This window comes from Anomaloglossus baeobatrachus, chromosome 1, assembly GCF_048569485.1.
Source record: "Anomaloglossus baeobatrachus isolate aAnoBae1 chromosome 1, aAnoBae1.hap1, whole genome shotgun sequence".
In the NCBI taxonomy this organism is placed as follows: domain Eukaryota; kingdom Metazoa; phylum Chordata; class Amphibia; order Anura; family Aromobatidae; genus Anomaloglossus; species Anomaloglossus baeobatrachus.
In genome coordinates, this window is record NC_134353.1 from 318,547,316 (window position 1) to 318,570,785 (window position 23,470).

Sequence of the window (23,470 nt, forward strand, 5' to 3'; positions counted from 1 at the left end):
AGGGCTCCTACCTGTCTATGGGCAAATGCCGGGGCCCTGGACAGCCGGGGGGGCCCACTCGGCCTCGTCAGTTCTCCTGTCCCTTGGCCGGGGCCCACTCGCCTTTATAGTTCTGCTGCCCCCGGCCGAGTTCCGGGGACCGCAGTCCTCGGCAGCAATCTGCGGCGCCGTCACTTTAAGGCGCGCAGACATCCTGTTTTGAATTTCATCTGTGGGCGGAGCTACCGCCTTCTCAGTCCCACAGATGAAGGAGGCGAGCTTCTGTCCGGCACTGTGTGGGCCCCCTCTCCACCGTGACCTAATCGGGTAAATGCCCTCCCCGCCTCCCCATTATGGGCCCCGGTGAGCTGCTTCTAACCCCCCAGATGTATGCCCTGCCAATCCCCCCCCCCGCCGATGCCGCGGGTGCTGTACCCGCCGAGCCGCTGGTGCAGGCCCCACATAGCAGCAGAGTTGTGTGTATATGTCTGTACGTAGCAGAGTTGTATGTGTTTGTCTGTATGTAGCAGAGTTGTATGTGTTTGTCTGTATGTAGCAGAGTTGTATGTGTTTGTCTGTATGTAGCAGAGTTGTATGTGTTTGTCTGTATGTAGCAGAGTTGTGTGTGTTTGTCTGTATGTAGCAGAGTTGTGTGTGTTTGTCTGTTTGTAGCAGAGTTGTGTGTCTGTTTGTAGCAGAGTGTAGTACCTTTGTTTCAGTCCAGTTGTGGCTTTATACAGCAGGGAGGAGCATTCCTTGCTGTACTAAGTGAACATTGGAGCGATTGATCTGTCAATGGCCCTTTAAAAACATATTGTACGGCTCTCGCAGAATTAAAATTAACATGTTGCAATCAAAGCAGACTTTTTTTCATTTGGGAGCGGGGTAGTCTTATACAGTGAGTATATCCCAAATTCTATATTTTTAGGGCAGAAGTTGGGGGTCGTCTTATACGCCCAGTCGTCTTATACGCCGGCATATACGGTAGATAAATTCCATGAGGGGTCTAGTTTCCAAAATGGGGTCACTTGTGGGGGAGCTCCATTGTTTAGGCACCTCAGGGGGTCTCCAAACGCAACATCGCATCTGCTAATTATTCCAGACAATTTTGTTTTCAAAAATTCAAATGATGCTCCTTCTCTTCCGAGCCTTGCCGTGCGCCCAAACAATTGATTTCCCCCACATATGAGAATTTTCATAATTTTTGCCAAATTTCCAAAATTTTCACACATAAACGCAAAAAATATCGGCCTAAATTTACCATTGACATGAAGTACAATATGTCACGAAAAAACAATCTCAGAATCGCAGGATCCGTTGAAGCGTTCCAGAGCTATAACCTGTCAAAGTGACACTGGTCAGAAATGTAAAAAATGGCCGGGTCTTTAAGGTGAAAACAGGCTGGGGGCTGAAGGGGTTAATGGTGTGTTTTTGTCCATTCCCCCCCCCCCCCCCCCCCCCCCCTACATGACTGGTTCCATTTCAGAACACAGGAAAAGCATAAAAACAAATTAAGGTGTATTCACACTGTCTTTTTCCAGTGGTCAAAATGTCCATTTTGCAAACCAAAGACACCTCGGAAATCTCTCCTTTTCTCTTGGAGCTTTGTAAACTTGAAGTCTCTTTGTAACTTCCTGAGCATTTTATGGCATGTTGTTGCTTTTTTGTTTTTTTTGGTTTTTTTTTCAACTCCATTAAGCAATAAAAAGAACCCTAGCATTATTTGCGACAAAAACGCTTAAAGAGGAAAAAAAGGCAAAACAGCCTGGTTATCTTTTCATCCTTTCCCTCGAATTGTATTGTAGGTTTTTCATAGAGCAAAACACCAGCAGAATGCACTTTTTTAAACATTTGGTGTCTTTTGGAGGCGTGCAGCGCTTAAAAGTAGCTCAAAGATATAACTTCATATGAACAGCAAGTCGTTTCTCCATAGAAATGAATGTTAATTTTATGGCGCTTTTTTTTTTCTGCTACCTTTTAACACAAAAAGACGCAGTGTGAACTCACCCTTACACTTCTTGCACAGCAACCCATCGTAATACTGAACGTTTTATTCATTGTGCTTTTTATCTTGCAGTGCTGATTCTGAAATAATCGGCTATGCTCTGGATACAATTTACAATGTCATGTCTAATGATGCAGAAGAGGCTGGTAAGTCACACGTGTCTCATAGATGTCCTCTCACCTCTCTTGCACTTTCCTTTTGTATATCTGAATGACGTTTTCACAAAAATAACATCATTGTCCACTGAAATGATTGACATTACTCAGCTGACAGTAAGCGCCTGTCTGTCTTACAGCCAGAAGTACTCCTTATATATTCTGCTTTTATCACTCTTGTAGCCCCCATCCCTTGTATAGACAACGCATGAAATGTCCTCGGAGCGTGACATCAGTGTGAAAAGTGCCTAACTATATGCAAGCAGTGACAATTTAAACGTGGTCTTTAATGACCGTTTTGTTTTTTTTGTTCTTTTTTAGTTATCCTGTGGAGGTAAAATAAAATATTGAGCAATTAGTCTGACTGCGTAGTTAAGGTCAAAGGATAATCCCGTGAAATCTGCTCCTTTTTTTTTTTTTTTTTTTTCCTTGCAGCCCTACCGTGTTTTTCCAAAAATAATAAATCTTGGAGAAACAAGGTTGGGGGTAAGTTTACCCCCAAAAAAGCAGACCCCCCCACCCCCCCCCCACTTCCCAGGAGACTCATACTCACCAGACCAGGACGTCTGCGTGGTTCCAAGGTCCTCCTGTGATCTCCGGTCGGTGCTGCACGCCGTCCTACCCTGCTGCTAGCTGACACGCTGACACACACAGCAGATCGCAGGCACACACAGCAGATCACACACACACACACACACGCTGACACACACACACACACACACACACACAGCCGATCGCAGGCACACACAGCCGATCGCAGGCACACACAGCCGATCGCAGGCGCACACAGCCGATCGCAGGCGCACACAGCCGATCGCAGGCGCACACAGCCGATCGCAGGCGCACACAGCCGATCGCAGGCGCACACAGCCGATCGCAGGCGCACACACAGCCGATCGCAGGCGCACACACAGCCGATCGCAGGCGCACAGACAGCCGATCGCAGGCGCACAGACAGCCGATCGCAGGCGCACAGACAGCCGATCGCAGGCGCACAGACAGCCGATCGCAGGCGCACACACAGCCGATCGCAGGCGCACACACAGCCGATCGCAGGCGCACACACAGCCGATCGCAGGCGCACACACAGCCGATCGCAGGCGCACACACAGCCGATCGCAGGCGCACACACAGCCGATCGCAGGCGCACACACAGCCGATCGCAGGCGCACACACAGCCGATCGCAGGCGCACACACAGCCGATCGCAGGCGCACACACAGCCGATCGCAGGCGCACACACACACACACACACACAGCAGATCACATCCAGCACTTACGGCAGCAGGGAATGAGAGCAAGTCACGTGTCCGGCCGCAGGTCCTGTTCGTTGCGCTCCACTGCACTGCCTCTCAGGATTCTCCCGGCGAGAAGAGATCGGTGTCGCTGGATGAGGTGAGTGTGTATGCGATCCGATGTGTGTGCGATCCGATGTTTGTGTGTGTGTGATTTGATGTTTGCGTGTGATCCGATGTTTGTGTGTGCGATCTGCTTATGTGTGCGATCCGATGTTTGTGTGCGAGATCTGGTGTATGTGTGAGATCTGAGTGTGTGTGTGTGTGTGTGTGTGTGTGTGTGTGTGTGTGTGTGAGAGAGAGCTGATGAGTGCGGGTGTGTGATCACTGCAGGTCCTGCCGCTCAGTGTTGGGTGAGTGTAATTGCCAGGTGCCGCTGTCTATAATGAAGTGTCATGCAGTATCTGTAACTTTTTTAGCTGCACGGACACTTCATTATAGATCCGCGACTAGGGCTTATTTTCGGGGGAGGGCTTATATTTAAGCCTTTCTCCGAAAATGCTGAAAATCCCTGCTGGGGCTTATTTTTGGGGGAGGTCTTATTTTTGGAAAAACACGGTAGTATTTCCAGAATGCCAAATGTGTTAAACAATTCAGAGAGGAAAAAAAGAAACCCGCATAACCAGACAGACATGTCTAACCAGACAGTTTTATGTTTCAAGGGTTCAGAACAATAAGTTGATGACCTGTAATGGTTGCCACATCCCATTGACAATTTTAGAAGTCCATGAAAATGGTCAAACAGTTCTAATTTAATTATGGAACGGAATTTAAAAAAGAAAACAAAAAAAACCCCTTGAGGATAAAAATAAAAAAAGGGAACTTAAAAACAAATTTTGTTAATAATAATATATATATATATATATATAATTATTATCAACAACAAATACTAGTTTATAACAAGGAATATAGTTTTGTAACGGTCAGTTAGGCCAGGGCCACACCGGGGACTAATGCGACCCTCGCATAACACTCGGCTCACGCTGGCAGCACAGCAGGAGCTGAGTGTCATGAGAGTAATACTGCAACTGAGGTTTAATCATGCGATCAAACCTCAGCTGTGGGGGGCGGGCCAGCACTGAGGAGGGGAGGGCCGGCGCTGCGGAGAGGAGGGAGGGAGAGAAATTTATCTCCCTGTCTCCTCCGTAGCCGGCTATTGCCATTCTCGCCCTGCACTCGCGGTACACCGGTGTACTGCGAGTGCAGTGCGATCTTTCTCTTGCCCCATAGACTTGAATGGGTGTGAGAGAGTCTCGCATTACAGTCGCAGCATGCTGCGGTTGTTTTGTCGGTCCAATTGGGGCCGAGAAAATAATCGCTCATGGGTGCTGACACACAGGCTAATATTGGTCCGAGTGGAATGCGATGTTTTATCGCATTGCACTCTGTCCGATTTTCATGCCGTGCGTCTTAGGCCTTACAGTGATCCTGTCAGTTGCTTCATGCTGCCCAAACCATGACTAGCATGAATAAGAGCCTGGCTGCTTGACTGCCACAAGGTATACTTTAAGCTGGAGCATTTTAGAGACATCGTTTTCAGAGCCGTCCCAGGACTATACGGACAGATAAGACTTGTCCAGCACTTCCTCGGGCCCGCTTCTATCCACGTTTCTCCAGGTGATTGACAGGTTTCTCTATGTACACACATGGGTGAGCTCTGTCAACTAGTTGTGGAATGACTGTCCTGGGGGCCTTGCTGAACTGACCTCATCGCAGGCTACGGTCCCCGGCTGGATCTTCAAACTATATTTTCTCTGTTTTTTTGAAGCCAGATTCTAATTCGTGCTCTTCATGGTTTGGGTGCAAGTTCCTTCTGAGCATTGGAATATGTCTAGGCAACAAACCGTTGGCTTGTTTCTGAATATTTACCTTGAAACACTTTGACTTTTAGGTTGTATTTAAATGCTATAAACACCAATCATCTTTTTTATCGCATTACATGTTAAGTTAAAAAAAACAAAACATTGGTTTTGACAAAAATGTTTAACTATTTTGCTTTTGCAGCATGCATGTATTACAGTATATTGCAAACTGCTTAGTGCCTTTCAGTGTCTATCATACAGCTGAATTCTTGATGGTTTTGTCCCCAGCCACCTTTGTTTTTCCGGAACTTAATTTTGATAATATAAAATTTGTATTATGTCTAAATTCCCATTCAGGAGAAGACGAGAATAATTGGTCATGGAGCCATTAGTAGGCATGGCTGTCAGGATTGCAACTGAAAGGCATCAGAAAGCTTGCAATGCATTGCAATAGATGCATGCTACAGAAGTGAAATGATAAAACATTTCTTTTTATTTAAGCTAATTACAGATTTATTTTTTGCTGCACATAAATCTAATACAGTAACAAAAATGTAAAGGTATTTGTAGCTTTCAAGAGCTTGTTCTCTTTTGATTAAATGCTCATAGGAACATTAAAATATTAAAACCTTCATACAATAAAAAATAGTAGATTCTGTACCAACCAATTGGTTTCAAATACTGCAAGAAAAATGTTAGAAAATAAGTGGTTGTTTCTGGGGAGTTTTCCACATACTCATTTTCACCAGACAACTCCATTTCTACCTGTTCACAGGATGAATAACTTGTTGGTCGGTGGGGATTTGACTATTTAAGGCCCAGTCACACACAACGACTTACCAGCGATCCCGAAAACGATGCGACCTGATAGGGATCGCAGGTAAGTCGCTGGTGAGATGTCACACAGTCAGATCTTACCAGCGATGCAGGAACAATACAGGTTGCAGTAGCAACCTGTATAACGATCTCAGCAGTCACTGTGACCCTGTCACACAGTGTCAAACACAGCGATGCGTCCTGCCCAGCAAGACATCACCTTTGAAGAAAATGGCCCGGACCATTCTGCAACGACTAGAGATCTCACAGCAGGGGCCTGATCGCTGGTAGGTGTCACACATAAGATCACTAACGGGATCGCTACTGCGTCACAGAAACCGTGCCTCAGCTGCGATCTCGCTAGCTATCTCGTTATGTGTGACGGTACCTTTTAGATCTGCACCAATTTGCACCATGGGGAACTTTAATCCCCATTAGATTGGAGTGGTGCTGCCCTTTCCTGACCGCCGCTCTGGTCACTCTCTTTTGAGGCTGCCGAGCGCTGCACTTTTTTTTTTCTTTCCTAGCTAAGAGAATCGAGGGAACAGTGGACAGACATCTAACTTGCCGCTTCATTTTCTAATGGGGATGAAAATTCCCCACCAATCGGTGCAGCGCTCGGATATCCACCGATTAGTAACTTGTTACTTTATCCTCTGCCTGTCTCTCCAGCCCCGGCTACTAATTCTGTAAGTCCCATTAATTTCTATGAGCGTTACGGAACCAATGTAACTCTGCCACTTTTGGTCTGATTTTGTAGTTTTACCTCCTATGGTTAGAGGGGGACACTGTCATTCCAAGAAAGGCTGAGATGGAAATATCCATAAAACTATGACAACCAGGGCTATTTATTTTATTCAGAAAAGATTGTAAAAATTGGGCCGCCCCTTCCTTTAAAGAACCTATAAGAGCCCTGTAACATGTCTAATTATTCTGTTGTGGTGATACAAAAACACCAGGATGAGACGAATGGCAACATTGATTTTAGGTTTCCTCTTGGAGCACGTATGTTCCTTGCGATATTAGGCTATGTGCCCACGTTGCTTTTTTATGTGCTTCTTTTCTGCACAAAAAAGGCATGTTGTGGCATGAAAAAAGCACTTGAAAAAAATGCGCATTTTTTTTATTGTGTTTGCACGTTTTTTCCCGTGCATTTTTTTGTGCTTTTTTTTTTTTTTGTCATAGCGATTGCAGGGGTTCAAGTGCTGTACCCCCACAATCACCGCTGAGTCTCCGGCTGATGTTGCAGCTGGGGCCCAACTCTCATTGCTTGGAGCGGTTCCTGGCAGCTTAAAGGGAACCTGTCAGGTCCCATATGCGTTCTGACCTACAAGCAGGGTGATATGTGGCCTAGTAACCCATCCTACCCATCCCTGTGTTGTAATATTGTGTAATATGAATGTATGAAAAAAGTTTTATTACTTACATGTTCCCTATGTAAATGATCAGAGGTTCTAGTCCCCTGAGCGTCTCATCGCCCCTTGGGTGTTTGCATGCTTTCTGTGGTATCACGCCCCTGTGGGCGTGATACCATGGATTTACATGAGCGACGTCATAGTCCGCTCCTTGAGATCCCGCACATGCGCACTTACCATTCCTGCAGCCTTCTTATCCGGATGCTTGCTTTTCGGCTTCAGACGCGAACTGCGCATGCACAGAAGTCTCCTGGGTTTTCGACTATGTGCAGAGCGAATCTGAAACCGACAAGGAAGCACCCGGATAACAAGGCTGCGGGAATGGCAAGTGCGCACGCACGGGATCTCCAGGAGTTGACGGTGACATCACTCATGTACATCCATGGTATCCCGCCAACAGGAGCGTGATACCACGGAAAGCATGGAAATGCTCACAGGGCGATGCGACGTCCAGGGGACTAGAGCCTCTGATCATTTACATAGGGAACATGTAAGCAATAAAAAGGTTTTTTTATACATTCATTTTACACAATATTACAACACAGGGATGGGTAGGAAGGGGTAACTAGGCCACAAATCACCCTGCTTGTAGGTCAGAACGCATATAGGACCTGACACGTTCCCTTTAACCTCCTGAATTCTGCAATGTAGCATTCAATAGGTAGGGAGATGAGTTGCTTACCTTTCCCTGGCAATCACAGGGACCCGATCGCTGCCATAGTAACCATGATGACCCGGGTTACTGAGCTACGGAGAGCCTCACACACAAAGTCCTGTGATATAATCCAATGTAGTGATAAAGCATTGCAGGGGATTATAGAAACGCAGAAAATAAACATGGAAACAGTTGACATACTGCTTTTTTCAGCAACAAAATCTGCACGGAAGTAATCTTCAACATGTGCACAGCAAGTCTCATAGTCTTTGCTGGGATGCTTTTCCTTGCTTTATTGATTAAAATGAGCAGGGAAAAACACATGAAAAAATGCAGCAAAACTGCCACGTGGGGACAAGACTTCACTGTGCTTTCGGAACCGAGCGGACCTGGACTGAAAAAGGTTACATCCAGTGTTTCTCCGCCTGGCTTTGTGCACCCGCCGATTCCACAAGGGTCATCTGTTATATCCTGCTCAGGTGGAAACCACTAGCTGGACACCCCTCTTAGATATGAAACCAGCCTGGCAAAGTAAACTAGAAGTCGTAATGAACATGTAGGTTTGTAGGACAGATGAGGATACGCTGTATTTGCATAATTACCCATGATTCTGCTCCTGGAGCCCTGATAGTGTCTTCCTTACACATTAATATGTAGAATTGGTCCATATCTGGGTGTTGCATTGGGTACACAGCCTTGAGTGTTCTTTAAAATATCAACAAGAAGGAATAGACCGTGACACTCCAAAATCCAAAAGGTTCACCTTTCCCCCTACACTTGAGACTTTTTAGTGTAGGAGCAAAGCATGTGGTTTTTGAGTAAATATTCACTTAGAATTTTGGATGCTGCAATCTATTGCCTGTCGTGATGATATACGCGTGCTCACCAGGACGTTAGCTGCTGTTATCTGCTATTGTATGGACTTTGCATCTGCTGCTGGTCTAGTTTGTATACTTTAGGTTATGTCATAAATGTCTGATAAATCCAGGTCTCTGTGCAGGAATCCCTTACCTTAGCAGAATGGGGTCATGTGTCCCCTGATTTACCATTGAGTTTTGCAGTACCTGGTGGAAAGAGGAGGAGAAACGGAGAAAAGTTATCAAGCTGTTCTAGATAAGGATTTCCTTCTCATTGTGGCCTGGCTTAAAAGGGTACAGTGGAACCTTGGTTGACGAGAACAATCCGTTCTGGGAGTGTGCTTGTAAACCAAGTTACTCGTTCAGCAAAGCAAGATTTCCCATAGGAAATCATTGCAATGCAGACGATTTCTTCCACAACTTGTTAAATGTCCCATTCAGGTCCCCTATTGCGTCATTCCACACATGCACAAACACACACAAGCACGCACATATGCTCACCTTACCTTCCGTTCCATCGCCAGTCTCCTGGGACTTGCTGTTCTCCGGCACGGGCTGTGTATCGGGTTACCATAACGACAAGGGAGGAACTTCCGCTCCCAGCGCACTTATGTCAAAGGCAGGAGCCGCTTGCCTCTGACTGGTCAGCGTACTGCCTTTGAATAACGGCTGACAGGGGAACTTCCTGCTTCGTCGCTATGGTTGCCGATGCACAGCCTGGAGTGGAGCAGCGAACTACAGGACCCAGGAGGCCGGCGATGAAACGGAAGGTACACATATTATATGCTCACCTTACCTTCCGTTCCACCGCCGGCCTCCTGGGTCTTGTAGTTCGCCGCGAGGACTTCGCAATGAGCCGGCGGACTACCAGATCCAGGAGGCCGGCGGTGAAATGGAAGGTAAGGTGAGCATAATACTGTATGTGTGTTTGTGTGTGTTTGTGTGGACTGCAAGTGCGGGTTAGAGCGCAGTGGATGGACGGAACCGGAAGTGTGTGCGGTTAGGATTTTGCTCGTACAGCAAAGCTTGCTCGTAAAGCGGATTACAAATTTACAGAAAGCTTTGCTTGTTAAGCGAAATTCTCGTTAAGTGGGTTACTCATTAAGCGAGGTTCCACTGTATTCCCATTTCAAAGATCCTGTCCCAATATATTGTAGGTGTAATAATATTAGTAAATACCTCCAATTAGAAATGTAGTATAGTTCTCCTGATTAGCTATTTCACTTGCCTCATGTACAGGTTATTGCAGCTTACGTTTCCTTGGGTACGACCACTCATATAGTGACAGGTAGTTGCTAGTGGTCGTAATACCTAAGCTACAATGCCCTGCACATGAGATAATCGACATAGCTAATCAGGAGAACTATACTACATTTCTAATTGGAGGTATTTGCTAATATTATTATTATTATTATTATTATTATTATTATTACACCTACTACATATTGGGAACGGATCTTGGAGATGGGAATACTTTTTTTTTTTTTTTTTTTTATTTGCCCAAATGAGAACACAAACCCCCAATCTCCTATTACAAGTAGCTGGTGGTCCTAGACAATGATTGCTTTGAGTAATTGCAGTAGGTTGAACTCAATAATTGGCGCCTTTAGCTCGTATTACATCTCTTAGGCTTTGTTCACACATTGCACTTCTGCTGCAGTTATTGTCCGTGGCCCAGAACAACGTGGCAATTTTTCTATACTTCACTGTCCCCTGCCGTGAAACACAGCGGTTTTCAGACTGTGGGCCTTTTGCTGCCTTTTTTTTTTTTTTTTTCCCTCACCCAGCGCCGCTGCTTTTCATTGTACCCTTAGGACATCGAGTTGCTGGCAGTTTATATTACCCGATAGGATGTATGATCTATTTCGTTATGTCAGTCTTCATTAATTCAGGAAATAGCCACTTACTCCCTGCTACTCTGATTTTGCTTCCTTGCCAAATTGTTTATGCAGTTGGTCGATTCCCTCCATGGAGCCTTCTTCCCAGAGACGCAGGTGACTAGCACCCCTGAAACAGACAGGCTGCTTGTGTTGGTGCAGGCCCACCACGCATGCACGTATCGCTGTCCGCAGCAGCATCATGCAGAGCAATTTATCACAATTGCTTCTTCTCACCATGTATCTTGTTGCAAAATGCCGGTTGTGCTTGTTCCGCACTTGTGTAGTATTGGATGATAGCAGCACTGTTAACACTTCTTGGATTTCTTCAGGTTTGCGCTGTATATCCAGGCAGAGTGGCTCTGTATACCGGCCGTTGATTTCTGATAGTGTTGCTTTATTAACCAGGCATGCTCAGTCACCACCAATGTATATACCTTGTGAATTTTAGCCTCTATTTATCTTTATGTTGTAAACTTCTCTTTCTTTCTTTCATGTCTTTGCAGCCGAATCTGAAGGTAAAAATTAGTGTCTGCATGGTTTGACTTCTCATCCTGCATACTGGCTAACTGGTTTTGGTTTAGTTTTCTGTTCCCCTAGTGAACTAATCCATTAAAACTAATTCCACTTTCATACAATTTTCATATTCAATTATTGTTCTAGGGTTGTATCATAAAAGGTCTTCTTTTTATTTCCTATAATATAGTGCATGCAGTATAAGTCACAGCCTATCAACATTAATGGCGCTGTTTCTGGTGGAACATTAATGGCGCTGTTTCTGGTGGAACATTAATGGCGCTGTTTCTGGTGGAACATTAGTGGCGCAGTTTTTGAGGGAACCTTAGTGGTGCTGTTTTTTGGGGGAACATTATAGGTGCTGTTTTTTGGGAGAAAACTAGTAGCGCTGTTTTTTGAGGGACATTAGTGACTCTGTTTTTGGGGGGGAACATTAGTGGCGCTGTTTTTTTGGGGGGGGGGGGACATTAGTGGCGCTGTTTTTTGGGGGGGAACATTAGTGGTGCTGTTTTTTGGGGGGGAACATTAGTGGTGCTGTTTTTTGGGGGGGAACATTAGTGGTGCTATTTTTGGGGGGGACATTAGTGGTGCTGTTTTTTTGGGGGGGGGACATTAGTGGCGCTGTTTTTGGGGGGGAACAACATTAGTGGCGCTGTTTTTTGGGGGGGGAAACAGTTGTGCTTTTTTTTGGGGAGACAGTGGCACTGTTTTTGGGGAGACATTAGTGGCGCTGTTTTTGGGGGGAACATTAGTGGCCCTGTTTTTGGGGGAACATTAGTGCAGCTGTTTTTGAGGGAACTTTAGTGGCGCTGTTTTTTTGGGAGAAAATTAGTGGCGCTGTTTTTGGGGTGGAACATTAGCAGCGCTGTTTTTTGGGGGGAACACTAGTGGCCCTGTTTTTGAGGGAACACTAATGGCGCTGTTTTTGAGGGAACACTAGTGGCATTTTTTTTTAGGGGGAACATTAGTGGTGCTGTTTTTGGGGAGGAACCTTAGTGGTGCTGTTTTTTTTTTGGGGGGGGGGGGAACCTTACTGGTGCTGTTTCTCTCTAATATTAAGCACTCTTTTAACCTTTGTCAGGCTGCATAATTTTACAACGTTAACAGCGACCCCTTATCTCGGAAGGGGGTGGAGATATTTTATTGAAATTTGGCCAATATATTCTGGACCAAAACTGCAGAGATGTCACGAAATTTCAGCCCTCTATGGCTTTTGGAAAAAAAATGTATTGCAATTTTAAAACTGAATAGTTACAATTGTACCTATTCAGCCGGACAAAGGTTAATGAAACCAGATACAATACATCTAAAGAATCAATGACAAGATGATATTGTATGTAGAACATATTTGGTCTATGCTAACATACTACACAACGCCTAATTTCTGTTTAAAAGCAAGCACTTTCTTCTAACTATACCGAAATGTCCACTCTGTTGCTTTACAAAACAATCATCAGAATAAAATAGAATAGAAATGTCACCATGTATTTCTTGTATCTGTGATGGATCCACATACAGCGCTTGAAACTTTTTTTGTTTCTTGCCTGACTTGTTTCTACATTGATTGTACTTTTACATTTTTAAATTTAGGGCATAAAAGTATACTGAGAGATCGCAGTTTATGCAGATGAGATGTCTAATTAGTGGAAATTTCAAGCTATAGGTGTAGTATATAATATATGAAAATATATTATACAACATACACATGCCATTCGTTGTCTGGTGATGTCCTAAATTGCATTACATGGGAATCTTTTTACTATTTTAGATTTTTTTTTATCTGTCAAATAACCATGATTTTTGGATGATTGGGTGGCAGATTAGTGGCAAGCGCCAAATTAAAGCCTCATTAAAAATCCGTGATTTAGTAAGCTCACCTTTCTAATGCTAAGAAGCTGTCCCATAGATGAAATCGGGTCTCTCTGGTACCCACAAAGTGACATTAGGAAGCTGAAAATGATGCCGTCTACATGACAATCTATTCATCTACCATTTCTTTGTCGCTCCATTGGGAGACCCAGACAATTGGGTGTATAGCTATTGCCTCTGGAGGCCACACAAAGTATTACACTTAAAAGTGTAAGGCCCCTCCCCTTCTGGCTATACACCCCCAGTGGGATCACTGGCTCACCAGTTTTGTGCTTTGTGCGAAGGAGGCAACACATCCACGCATAGCTCCACTTTTTAGTCAGCAGCAGCTGCTGACTATGTCGGATGGAAGAAAAGAGGACACATATAGTGTCCCCAGCATGCTCCCTTCTCACCCCACTGTATGTCGGAGGTGTTTGTAAGGTTGAGGTACCCATTGCGGGTACGGCGGCAGGAGCCCACATGCTGATTCCTTCCCCATCCCTTTTTACAGGGCTCTGGGTGAAGTGGGATTTACCGGTCTCCAGGCACTGAGACCGTGCTCCATCTACAGCCCCTGGAGAAGATGCTGGATGGAGCGGAGTACATCAGGGACATGGCCCTGCTTCCTCAAGGTACTCTGTGTCCCCGTGCATTTGGCGCTCACACCGCAGCATGCTGGGTGTTGTAGTGCGCCGGGGGACATCAGCGCTGCGGCGCCTGTGCCATGGCCTCATTCAGCTTTGCTGAAGCAGGCTCACTTATGGGAATTGGTCGCGCCGGCCGCTGGGACTGCGGCGCGGCTGGCACTTGTAGTGCGCCGGGGACTTCAGCGCGGCCTGCGCTTTTACGGCGGCCGCGCTGATAACTAGAGTCCCCGGCTTTTGCGGCCTGCTTCCGTTCGTTCCCGCCCCCAGACCTGCCAGTCAGGAGAGGGGCGGGACGCTGGCCACTTCCAGGAATCGGTCGCGCCGGCCGCTGGCAGCGGCGCGGCTGGCACTTGTGGTGCGCCGGGGACTTCAGCGCGGCCCGCGCTTTTACGGCGGCCGCGCTGATAACTAGAGTCCCCGGCTTTTGCGGCCTGCTTCCGTTCGTTCCCGCCCCCAGACCTGCCAGTCAGGAGAGGGGCGGGACGCTGGCCACTTCTATGAATCGGTCGCGCCGGCCGCTGGAACTGCGGCGCGGCTGGCACTTGTGGTGCGCCGGGGACTTCAGCGCGGCCCGCGCTTTTACGGCGGCCGCGCTGTTAACTCGAGTCCCCGGCTTCTGGGCCTAGCTCCCTTCGTTACCGCCCACAGCCCTGACAGTCAGGGTAGGGGCGTGACGCTGCATAGAGCAGAGCTGAGAGCTGGAGTATGTTTTGCATACTCCACCCCTCTCACTGTGTGCACTGTGAATCCGGATTCCCGCACTTTCTCAGGCACGCCCACGGCTTCCTTCTCTACAAGGACACCGGCAGCCATTAGTGTCAGTTTCTGTACTATACAGAGACAAGTGTGGAAGACCCTGGCATTCTGATAGTCACACAATCGCTGTAACAGGCGTTAAGCAGCACCTGTGGTGCTAACCCCACTAGTGCAGAAGTGCACTTATAGATATGCTTGTACTATATACATTGCACTGTTTGGTCGCACGTTGTATATACCCTCCTGGATTATGCGGAGGAGTTATCAGCATATTCTCTGTGTAAAACAAAGGTGCAGAACCACATGTTTTTCTATACAGCTGGTACAGCATGTACGGCTATACGGCCGGCAGGTACATAGACTCCCATTGTATGCACTAATGGCCAGGGGATGAGGACGGTGTCTGCAGTATTTACTGACAGTTTTTCTGAGACTATGGCTATGATACTAGAAGCCTAGCAGTCCGGACATGTCTCTCACAATATGGGCACTGTTGAAGGAGCGGCCTCGGTTTCATCAGGGTCCTAACAGAAGGACTCGCTGTGTAATGAGGCGGAAGTAGCGGCTCAGGATTCTGATCCTGAGACCGCTCTCAATCTGGATACACCTGATTGTGACGCCATAGTAAATAATCTTATAGCGTCCATCTATAGAATGTGGGTTATTTCTCACAGCTCCTCCAGTGGAGGAGTCAGCTTCACGTATTTTTCTGGACCACTCTGCCTTCAGAGAGGCAGTCCAGGAACACCACGCTTATCCAGATATGCGCTTCTCCAAACGGCTTAGGATACACGTTATCCCTGTCCCCTGACTTGGTCAAGGACTGGACCCAGTGTCCCAAGCGGCATCCTCCAATCTCCAGGCTTGTAGCTAGATCCATAGTTGCAGTGGGAGATGGAACTGCAAACTCAAAGATGCCACTGACAGACAGATGGATCTCTGGTCGAAAGCCATCTATGAGGCTGTCGGCGCACCGTTGGCTCCGGCATTCTCTCCCTTGGGGCACTCCAAGCTATTTCAGCTTGTCTTACACAGATTGACACGGTTACACGTACATCTGTGCCGCAGGTGGCATCCTTAACCTCTCAAATGTCTGCATTTGTTTCTTACGCGATTCAGGTTATCCTGGACTCTGCGAACCGTGCGGCGGTAGCCTCCGCTACTCCGTGTTTTTAAGCAGAGCCTGGTCTGCTCGTTAAGTGAATGGAAGGCAGATTCTGCTTCCAAAAAAGGTTGCCTAACCAGTTGCCTTTTTCTGCTGACCGACTGTTTGGTGAGCGTTGGATGTAACCATCAAACAGTCCAGGGGTAAGGATTCATCCTTTCCTCAGCCCGGACACAACAAACCCCAACAGAGCAAGAGGCAGTCGGGGTTTTCGGCCTTTTCGAGGCTCGGGCAGGTCCCATTTTTCCTCGTCCAATGTGGACTCAAAAGGATCAGAGGAGCTAAGATTCTTAGCGGGCTCAGTCTCGCCCAAAAAAGCGACAGTCTGAAAACCCGCTTCCAAGGCGGCTTCCTCATGACTTGCGGCCTCGGTCGGTAGCAGGCTCTCCCGCCTTGGCGATATTTAGCTGCCATAGGTCAATGACCATGGAGTGTGAGACATTCTGTCTCACGGGTACAGGATAGAGCTCACTTCTCGTCCTCCAACTCGATTCTTCAGAATTTCTCCACCTCCCGGCCGGGCCGCTGCTCTTCTGCAAGCAGGGTGCACTCTATAGGCAGAAAGAGTGATGACCCCCGTTCCTCTTCAGGAACAAGGTCACGGTTTTTACCCCAAATTCTTTGCGGTACCTATAACAACGGGCCGTTCCGTCCCGTTCTGGATCTAAAAATGCTCAGCAAGCTCGTGGACACCAGGCGGTTCCGGATGGAATCCCTCCGCCATGTCATCGCCTCAAGGTCCCAAGGATATTTCCTAGCATCATTAGGCATCAAGGATGCTTATCCACACGTGCCGATTGATCCAGAGCACTAGCGTTTCTACGCTTCGTTATAGGAGACGAACACCCTCTGTTCGTAGCTCTACCTTCCGGCTAGCGACAGTCCAACTGGTCTTCGCCAAGGTCAGGGCAGCAGTAGTCACAGTCCTGCACTCTCAGGGTCACTCTGTGGTCCCGTATTTAGACGATCTACTTGTCAAGGCACTCTCTTAGGAAACATGCCAACACTGCCCGAACGTTGCGCTGGAGACTCTCTAGAGTTTTGGGTGGATCATCAACTTTTTAAAGTCAGATCCGACCCCGACCCTATCGATAACATATCTAGGCATAGAGTTTCTTACTCTCTCAGCGATAGTGAAGCTGCCGCTAGACAAACAGCATTCACTACGGGCTGCAAGCTCTTCTTTAAGAACCAGTCGCACACATTGAGACGCCTCATGCACTTCCTACGTAAGATGGTAGCAATGGAGGCAGTTCCTTTCGCGCAGTTTTACTGCGTCCACTACAATGGGACATTCTCCGCCAATGGGACGAGGAGTCGACGTCCCTCAACAGAGTCGTCGTTCTTTCTCAGGCGGCCAAGGAATCTCTACGGTGGTGGCTTCTTCTCACCTCTTGGTCAAAAAGAAAGTCCTTCCTATCCCCGTCCTGGGCGATAGTTACGACAGACGCGAGTCTATCAGGGTGGGGAGCAGTTTTTCTCCACTACAGCGCTCAGGGTACGTGGACTCAGCAAAAGTCCACTCTTCAGATCAATGTTCTTGAACACAGAGCAGTGTATCTTGCCCTACAATCCTTCCAACAGCGGCTGGAAAGCAAGCATATCCGACTTCAGTCGGACAGCTCCACAGCGGTGGCATACATCAACCACCAAGGAAGAACGCGCAACCGGCAAGCCTTCCAGGAAGTCCGGCAGGTTCTGATGTGGGTGGAAGACACGGCATCCACCATATCCACAATTCACATCCCAAGTGTGGAAACTAGGAAGCTGACTTCCTAAGTCGCTGAGGTGTGGCCGAAAGAGTATGGTCTCCTCACCCGGACGGGTTTCAGGAGATCTGGCGCCGCTGACAGAGGCCGGACGTCGATCTAATGGCGTCACGGCACAACAACAATGTGCCAGCTTCATGGCACGGTTTCACAATCATCGAGCTCTGGCGGCAAACGCCTTAGTTCAGCATTGGTCGCAGTTCCAGCTACCTTAGGTGCCACCTCTGGCATTGTTGCCTAGAGTACTGCGCTAGATCAAGACCGACTGCGGCCGCGCCATCCTCGTCGCTACAAATTGGCCGAGGATGTTGTGGTACTCGGTTCTGTGGTGCCTCACGGTAGGCTAACCGGGGGCACTACCAGACCAATCAGACTGGCTGTCTCAAGGGCCATTCTTCCATTTGAATTCTACGGCCCTCAACCGGATGGTGTGGCATTGAGTCCTGGAACCTAGTGTCGTCAGGATTACCTCAGGACGTGGTTGCCACCATGAGACAGGCTAGCATACCAACGTCCGCCAAGATTGACCACAGGACGTGGAAGATGTTCTTATCTCGGTGCTCGGCGCAGGGTGTTTCTCCCTGGCCGGTTGCATCGTCTATGTTTCCTTCCTTCCTGCAATCTAGGTAGGAATATGGGTTGTCGCTCAGTTCCCTTTAGGGACAAGTCTCAGCGCTATCTGTATTTTTTCAGAAACGACGACTTCCTCAGGTACGCACGTTCCTACGGGGAGTTTGTCTTCTCAGCACTCCGTACAAGCGGCCGTTAGAGCCCTGAGATCTGAACAAGGTTCTAATTGCTCTCCAGATGCCGCCTTTCGAGCCTTTGAAGGATGTCTCCCTTCCCGTTTTTCACGGGAAGTGGCCTTCTAGTAACGGTCTCGTCTCTTAGGAGAGTTTCCGAGCTAGCAACGCTCTCATACAAACTCCCTTCCTGGTCCTTCACCAGGACAGGGTAGTTCTGCGTCCGGTTCCGGAATTTCTCCCTAAGGTGGTATCCCATTTTCATATCAATCAGGATATCACCTCACCTTCTTTGTGTCCTCGTCCAGTCCATCAATTTCAGAAAGATTTGCATCTGTTGGTTCTGGTGAGAGCACTCAGGTTCTACTTCCCGCATGGCGCTCCTGCGCCACCCGGATGCACTCTTTGTCCTTGTCGCTGGTCGGCGTAAACAGTCGCAAGCTTCCAGATCCACCCTTGCTCGGGGGCTCGAGGAACCAATTCTTGAAACCTACAGTTCTACTGGGCTTCTGGTTCTCTCAAGGCCGAAGGCCCATTCTACCAGAGCCGTGGGTGCATCCTGGGCATTACGGCACCAGGCTACGGCTCAGCAGGTGTGTCAGGCACCCACCTGGTCGAGTCTACTTACTTTTACCAAGCATTATCAGATGCATACCTACGCTTCGGCAGACGCCAGCCTAGGTAGATAAGTCATTCAGGCGGCGGTTGGCCACCTGTAGGAGAGGGCCGTTTGACGGCCCTATCATGAGGTATTCTTTTACCCACCCAGGGATTGCTTTTGGACATCCCAATTGTCTGGGTCTCCCAATGGAGCGACAAAGAAGAAGGGAATTTTGTTTACTTACCGTAAATTCCTTTTCTTCTAGCTCCAATTGGGAGACCCAGCACCCGCCCTGTTTTCTCGGGGTTTTTCTGTTTTTTCGGGTACACATGTTGTTCATGTGGTATGGTTCAGTTCTCCGATGTTTCCTCGGATTGAATTGGTCTTTAAACCAGTTATTGGCTTTCCTCCTTCTTGCTTTGGCACTAAAACTGGTGAGCCAGTGATCCCACTGGGGGTGTATAGCCAGAAGGGGAGGGGCCTTACACTTTTAAGTGTAATACTTTGTGTGGCCTCCAGAGGCAATAGCTATACACCCAATTGTCTGGGTCTCCCAATTGGAGCTAGAAGAAAAGGAATTTACGGTAAGTAAACAAAATTCCCTTCTTTACCTTTCATGTTTCTGATTGATTTTCCAGAAGAGAACCAGCAAGGACAGGCGGACGATCTGGGGGTCCAGTTCACAGAAATGTTCATTAAACAACAGGAGAACGTCACAATGTTACTATCTATTTTAGAGGTTAGTCTCTTTTTTATATTTTTTAGTTTTTCTCCAACAAGAAGGTGGTTTAAAAAAAAAAAAAAATGAAAGCCATCTTTTTATTTTTAGAAACTATTTATCAGAAGATAAAATCTAATTTTTTTTTATTATATTAAGTCAGGCGTCATGACGTTTGTGAAAAAGCTGTCCTAATGCAACAGGATTGAAGGGCATGTTCGAGAATCCAACAGTCCAGTATTATGCTTCTTCCTGATAGTACTTGTCTATCAGAAAAGAAATCTTCATTTTTTAATGATGTTCTCAAAGATGACCCTCAGTGGCAGTCTGTCAGTGAAGACATCCTTCTCATGTTATGTTATACCTGGCAGACAAGCAAGCGAAGACTTCTACAAGCTGGAAAATCAGCTGCTGCCTCCAACATTAACTGTACTCTGAAAACCCTAACAAAAGTTCAGAAAACGCATATGTTCTAAGCATACATTGTGTCATTTAGTCTGCTCCTGGATACCACTGAATGCAGATCTGTCACCAGAATTCACAGTTCAAAGTGACATCAGAATAGCTGTATAACAGATTAAACTCAATCTCCACCTATTTACGGTAGCTTAATCTACAGCTCCTTAGTGTCCCTCCTCCTCTTCATATCTCTTACTGCTCCGTGCAAGCTGCAGCTGTCACTTTCTCACTGTTTAGTTGGCAAAACCCTGGTGATCTGGTAGCAGGTTTTTGCTATGAAATCTGAAGATCGCGTTGCTTTAGGGGTTAAAACTCAGATCTCAATGATGTCTCTTATCAAGCTATGTGCTGTTGTTTACTTTAAATTGTTTTAACACCTGGATCTTATCATTGCTGGACTACAGCAGGCAGTGACCCCTGGTTTGACATGTCTCTTCTCTAATCAGCAGCTCACTTTCTATAGACATTGTACATAGAGAGCCTGGTGTGGGTGGGAGCAGCTGTCTCAGGTCTGCAGCTTGCTAAATCTAAAAATTCCAATAGTGTTAGAACCGCTGCACCCAGTAAACTAGGTGATACATTGATGGATTCAGGGTCTCTTTTGGCTGCATAAATCTTTTGTCACATGCGGTATCAAAACTTGTCAATAAATTCCCTTTAAACAGAACAAGAACCAAAAAGGCCTATGAATTTCATATTACCATAGTAGTATGTTTTTTCTATTATATGTATTATTATTATTATTATTATTATTATTATTATTATTATTATTATTAATAATTATTTTTAACTTTTTCTTTTAATTAATATTATGATCTTTATTAAAAATATACATGATTACTCTTGCACTTTTCACCCTGGCCAGTAGGTTTATTTTAGACCCCTACAGTGGCACGTACTGTATGATGCAATAGATTTGGCATATTTTGCTAGAAGTTGGGCCCTTTTCTCTACTTTAGACTAGCTCCAGGTAGGCTTACTTCAGACCAGTATTTTACACCTGTCAGCTACATTTTATGCCAACCTTTTAAAAATCGTCTAATAAAAAAAATAGGCATAGAACAGGTAGTAAATATGGAGTACGAGATTTGCGCCAGTTCTGTGGGGCAGAATAAACTTGAAGTATGGCACCTATCCCAGTAAATTTTCTCCATTATTTCTGTTGGTGTCTATTATTTATACAGGAATTTGATTTCCATGTACGTTGGCCGTGTGTGAAATTACTGACAAGTCTTCTGAAACAACAGGGCCCTCAAGTTCAGCAGATAATTTTGGTCAGCCCTATGGGTAAGTGACATGTGCCCCAATGACTGGTCTAGTCTTTGTGCATGCTATATATTTAGACATCTCTTAAAATCACCAGATTTTTTTGAGTTTACAACTTGTCACTATGACAGATTACATTAGTGCAGCACTCACATTGGAGATAGAACAGTGACTGTAATGGATGTGACTTAATAGCTCTCAAAGTGTCATGTAGGAGGAGCTAAAATGAAAGATGACTGTCCTAGTCACAGAGCCCTCAGTGTCATGTAGGAGGAGCTGGAGTGAAAGATGACTGTCCTAGTCATAGAGCCCTCAGTGTCATGTAGGAGGAGCTAAAATGAAAAATGACTGCACTAGTCACAGAGCCCTCCGTGTCATGTAGGAGGCGCTGGAGCGAAAGATGTCTGTCCTAGTCACAGATGCTTCATTAGGGTCATGGCTGTCACATAATAGCTCTGTGTGAACTATGTCAGGTGTTTTCTATGTATTCTGTAATGATGAAATTTTATTTTTCAGGTGTTTCCAGACTTATGGATTTGCTAGCTGACTCGAGAGAGGTGATCCGTAATGATGTAAGTCAAAGACTAAGCATCCATTCTAGAACCAGACTTGTGACAGGGCAAACAATTTTTATGCCCACAAAGCATTACTTGAATACATATTAAACTCAGTTTCACGTTCCGTAAAAACATATTTTTATATATATATCGCAGACATACTGTGTTGTGTGTTTCTTTTTTTCTCCCCGGCTGACTCTTTCCCCGGCTGACTCTTTCCCCGGCTGACTCTTTCCCCGGCTGACTCTTTCCCCGGCTGACTCTTTCCCCGGCTGACTCTTTCCCCGGCTGACTCTTTCCCCGGCTGACTCTTTCCCCGGCTGACTCTTTCCCCGGCTGACTCTTTCCCCGGCTGACTCTTTCCCCGGCTGACTCTTTCCCCGGCTGACTCTTTCCCCGGCTGACTCTTTCCCCGGCTGACTCTTTCCCCGGCTGACTCTTTCCCCGGCTGACTCTTTCCCCGGCTGACTCTTTCCCCGGCTGACTCTTTCCCCGCCTGACTCTTTCCCCGCCTGACTCTTTCCCCGCCTGACTCTTTCCCCGCCTGACTCTTTCCCCGCCTGACTCTTTCCCCGGCTGACTCTTTCCCCGGCTGACTCTTTCCCCGCCTGACTCTTTCCCCGCCTGACTCTTTCCCCGCCTGACTCTTTCCCCGCCTGACTCTTTCCCCGCCTGACTCTTTCCCCGCCTGACTCTTTCCCCGCCTGACTCTTTCCCCGCCTGACTCTTTCCCCGCCTGACTCTTTCCCCGCCTGACTCTTTCCCCGCCTGACTCTTTCCCCGCCTGACTCTTTCCCCGCCTGACTCTTTCCCCGCCTGACTCTTTCCCCGCCTGACTCTTTCCCCGCCTGACTCTTTTTCTTTCCCCGCACCGACATCACATGACCTCACACATAAGCTTCTTATACTATGAATGTCCTTCGTTCCTATAGCAGCCAATCACATCTACTATTAACCTATAGCTCGCAGCCCCGTTCACTTTAATGCAGGATTTTTGGAGAGTAACTGTATAGCATGGTGTTAAATTTTCTTGTCAAAACAGTCTATGACGTTCCCTGGGTCACATGAGGCGTCTGTGCAAAATTTTGTGATTGTAAATGCGACGGTGCAAATTCCTTTAGTGGACACACACACACACACACACACACACACACACACACACACACACACACACACACACACACACACACTCACTCTCAGCTTTATATAGTATATATCTCATATGTTTATGTGTGTAATTTTGAATTTCCCTTCTAAGTGAGGGTGGTATTTTAGTCCCAGTTACATGGTGAATTCGCAGAGCATGGTTGCTGTGTCCAGAGGAGGAAAAGCTCCAGTGCTCCTTCAGTACTATGTGAGCAAGGATGGTTGACCTTAGGGAGATCAACATCCACCACTGCGGAGACACCATCACGTGTTTCTCAACGCAGTGATTCTAGAGCAATTCTAGAGTCTCTTACTAGGCAATGCTCCCACTAGCCAGATTCCTACTCCACACTGATGAGGGGCAAATACCCCGAAACGGCTGTCTGTGGATGGATACCATGTTTGGCATAGGTGGTCTCCT

The 23,470-nt window shown here is 46.8% G+C and overlaps 1 protein-coding gene across 6 annotated transcripts in view; it reads left to right on the forward strand.

Annotated features, from left to right (window-relative positions):
• Positions 1–23,470, forward strand: part of USO1 (USO1 vesicle transport factor) — a 148,530-nt gene that overhangs the window by 36,789 nt on the left and 88,271 nt on the right. For 2 of the 6 annotated variants that reach the window (XM_075351394.1, XM_075351398.1), the window contains exons 4-9: positions 2,057–2,130; positions 10,931–10,972; positions 11,362–11,373; positions 19,542–19,642; positions 21,265–21,367; positions 21,863–21,918. In XM_075351394.1, coding sequence (XP_075207509.1) covers positions 2,057–2,130; positions 10,931–10,972; positions 11,362–11,373; positions 19,542–19,642; positions 21,265–21,367; positions 21,863–21,918 — 388 coding nt within the window. The remainder of the gene's footprint in view (positions 1–2,056; positions 2,131–10,930; positions 10,973–11,361; positions 11,374–19,541; positions 19,643–21,264; positions 21,368–21,862; positions 21,919–23,470) is intronic. The other 4 variants (XM_075351402.1, XM_075351416.1, XM_075351409.1 and 1 more) reach the window with 2 other exon arrangements.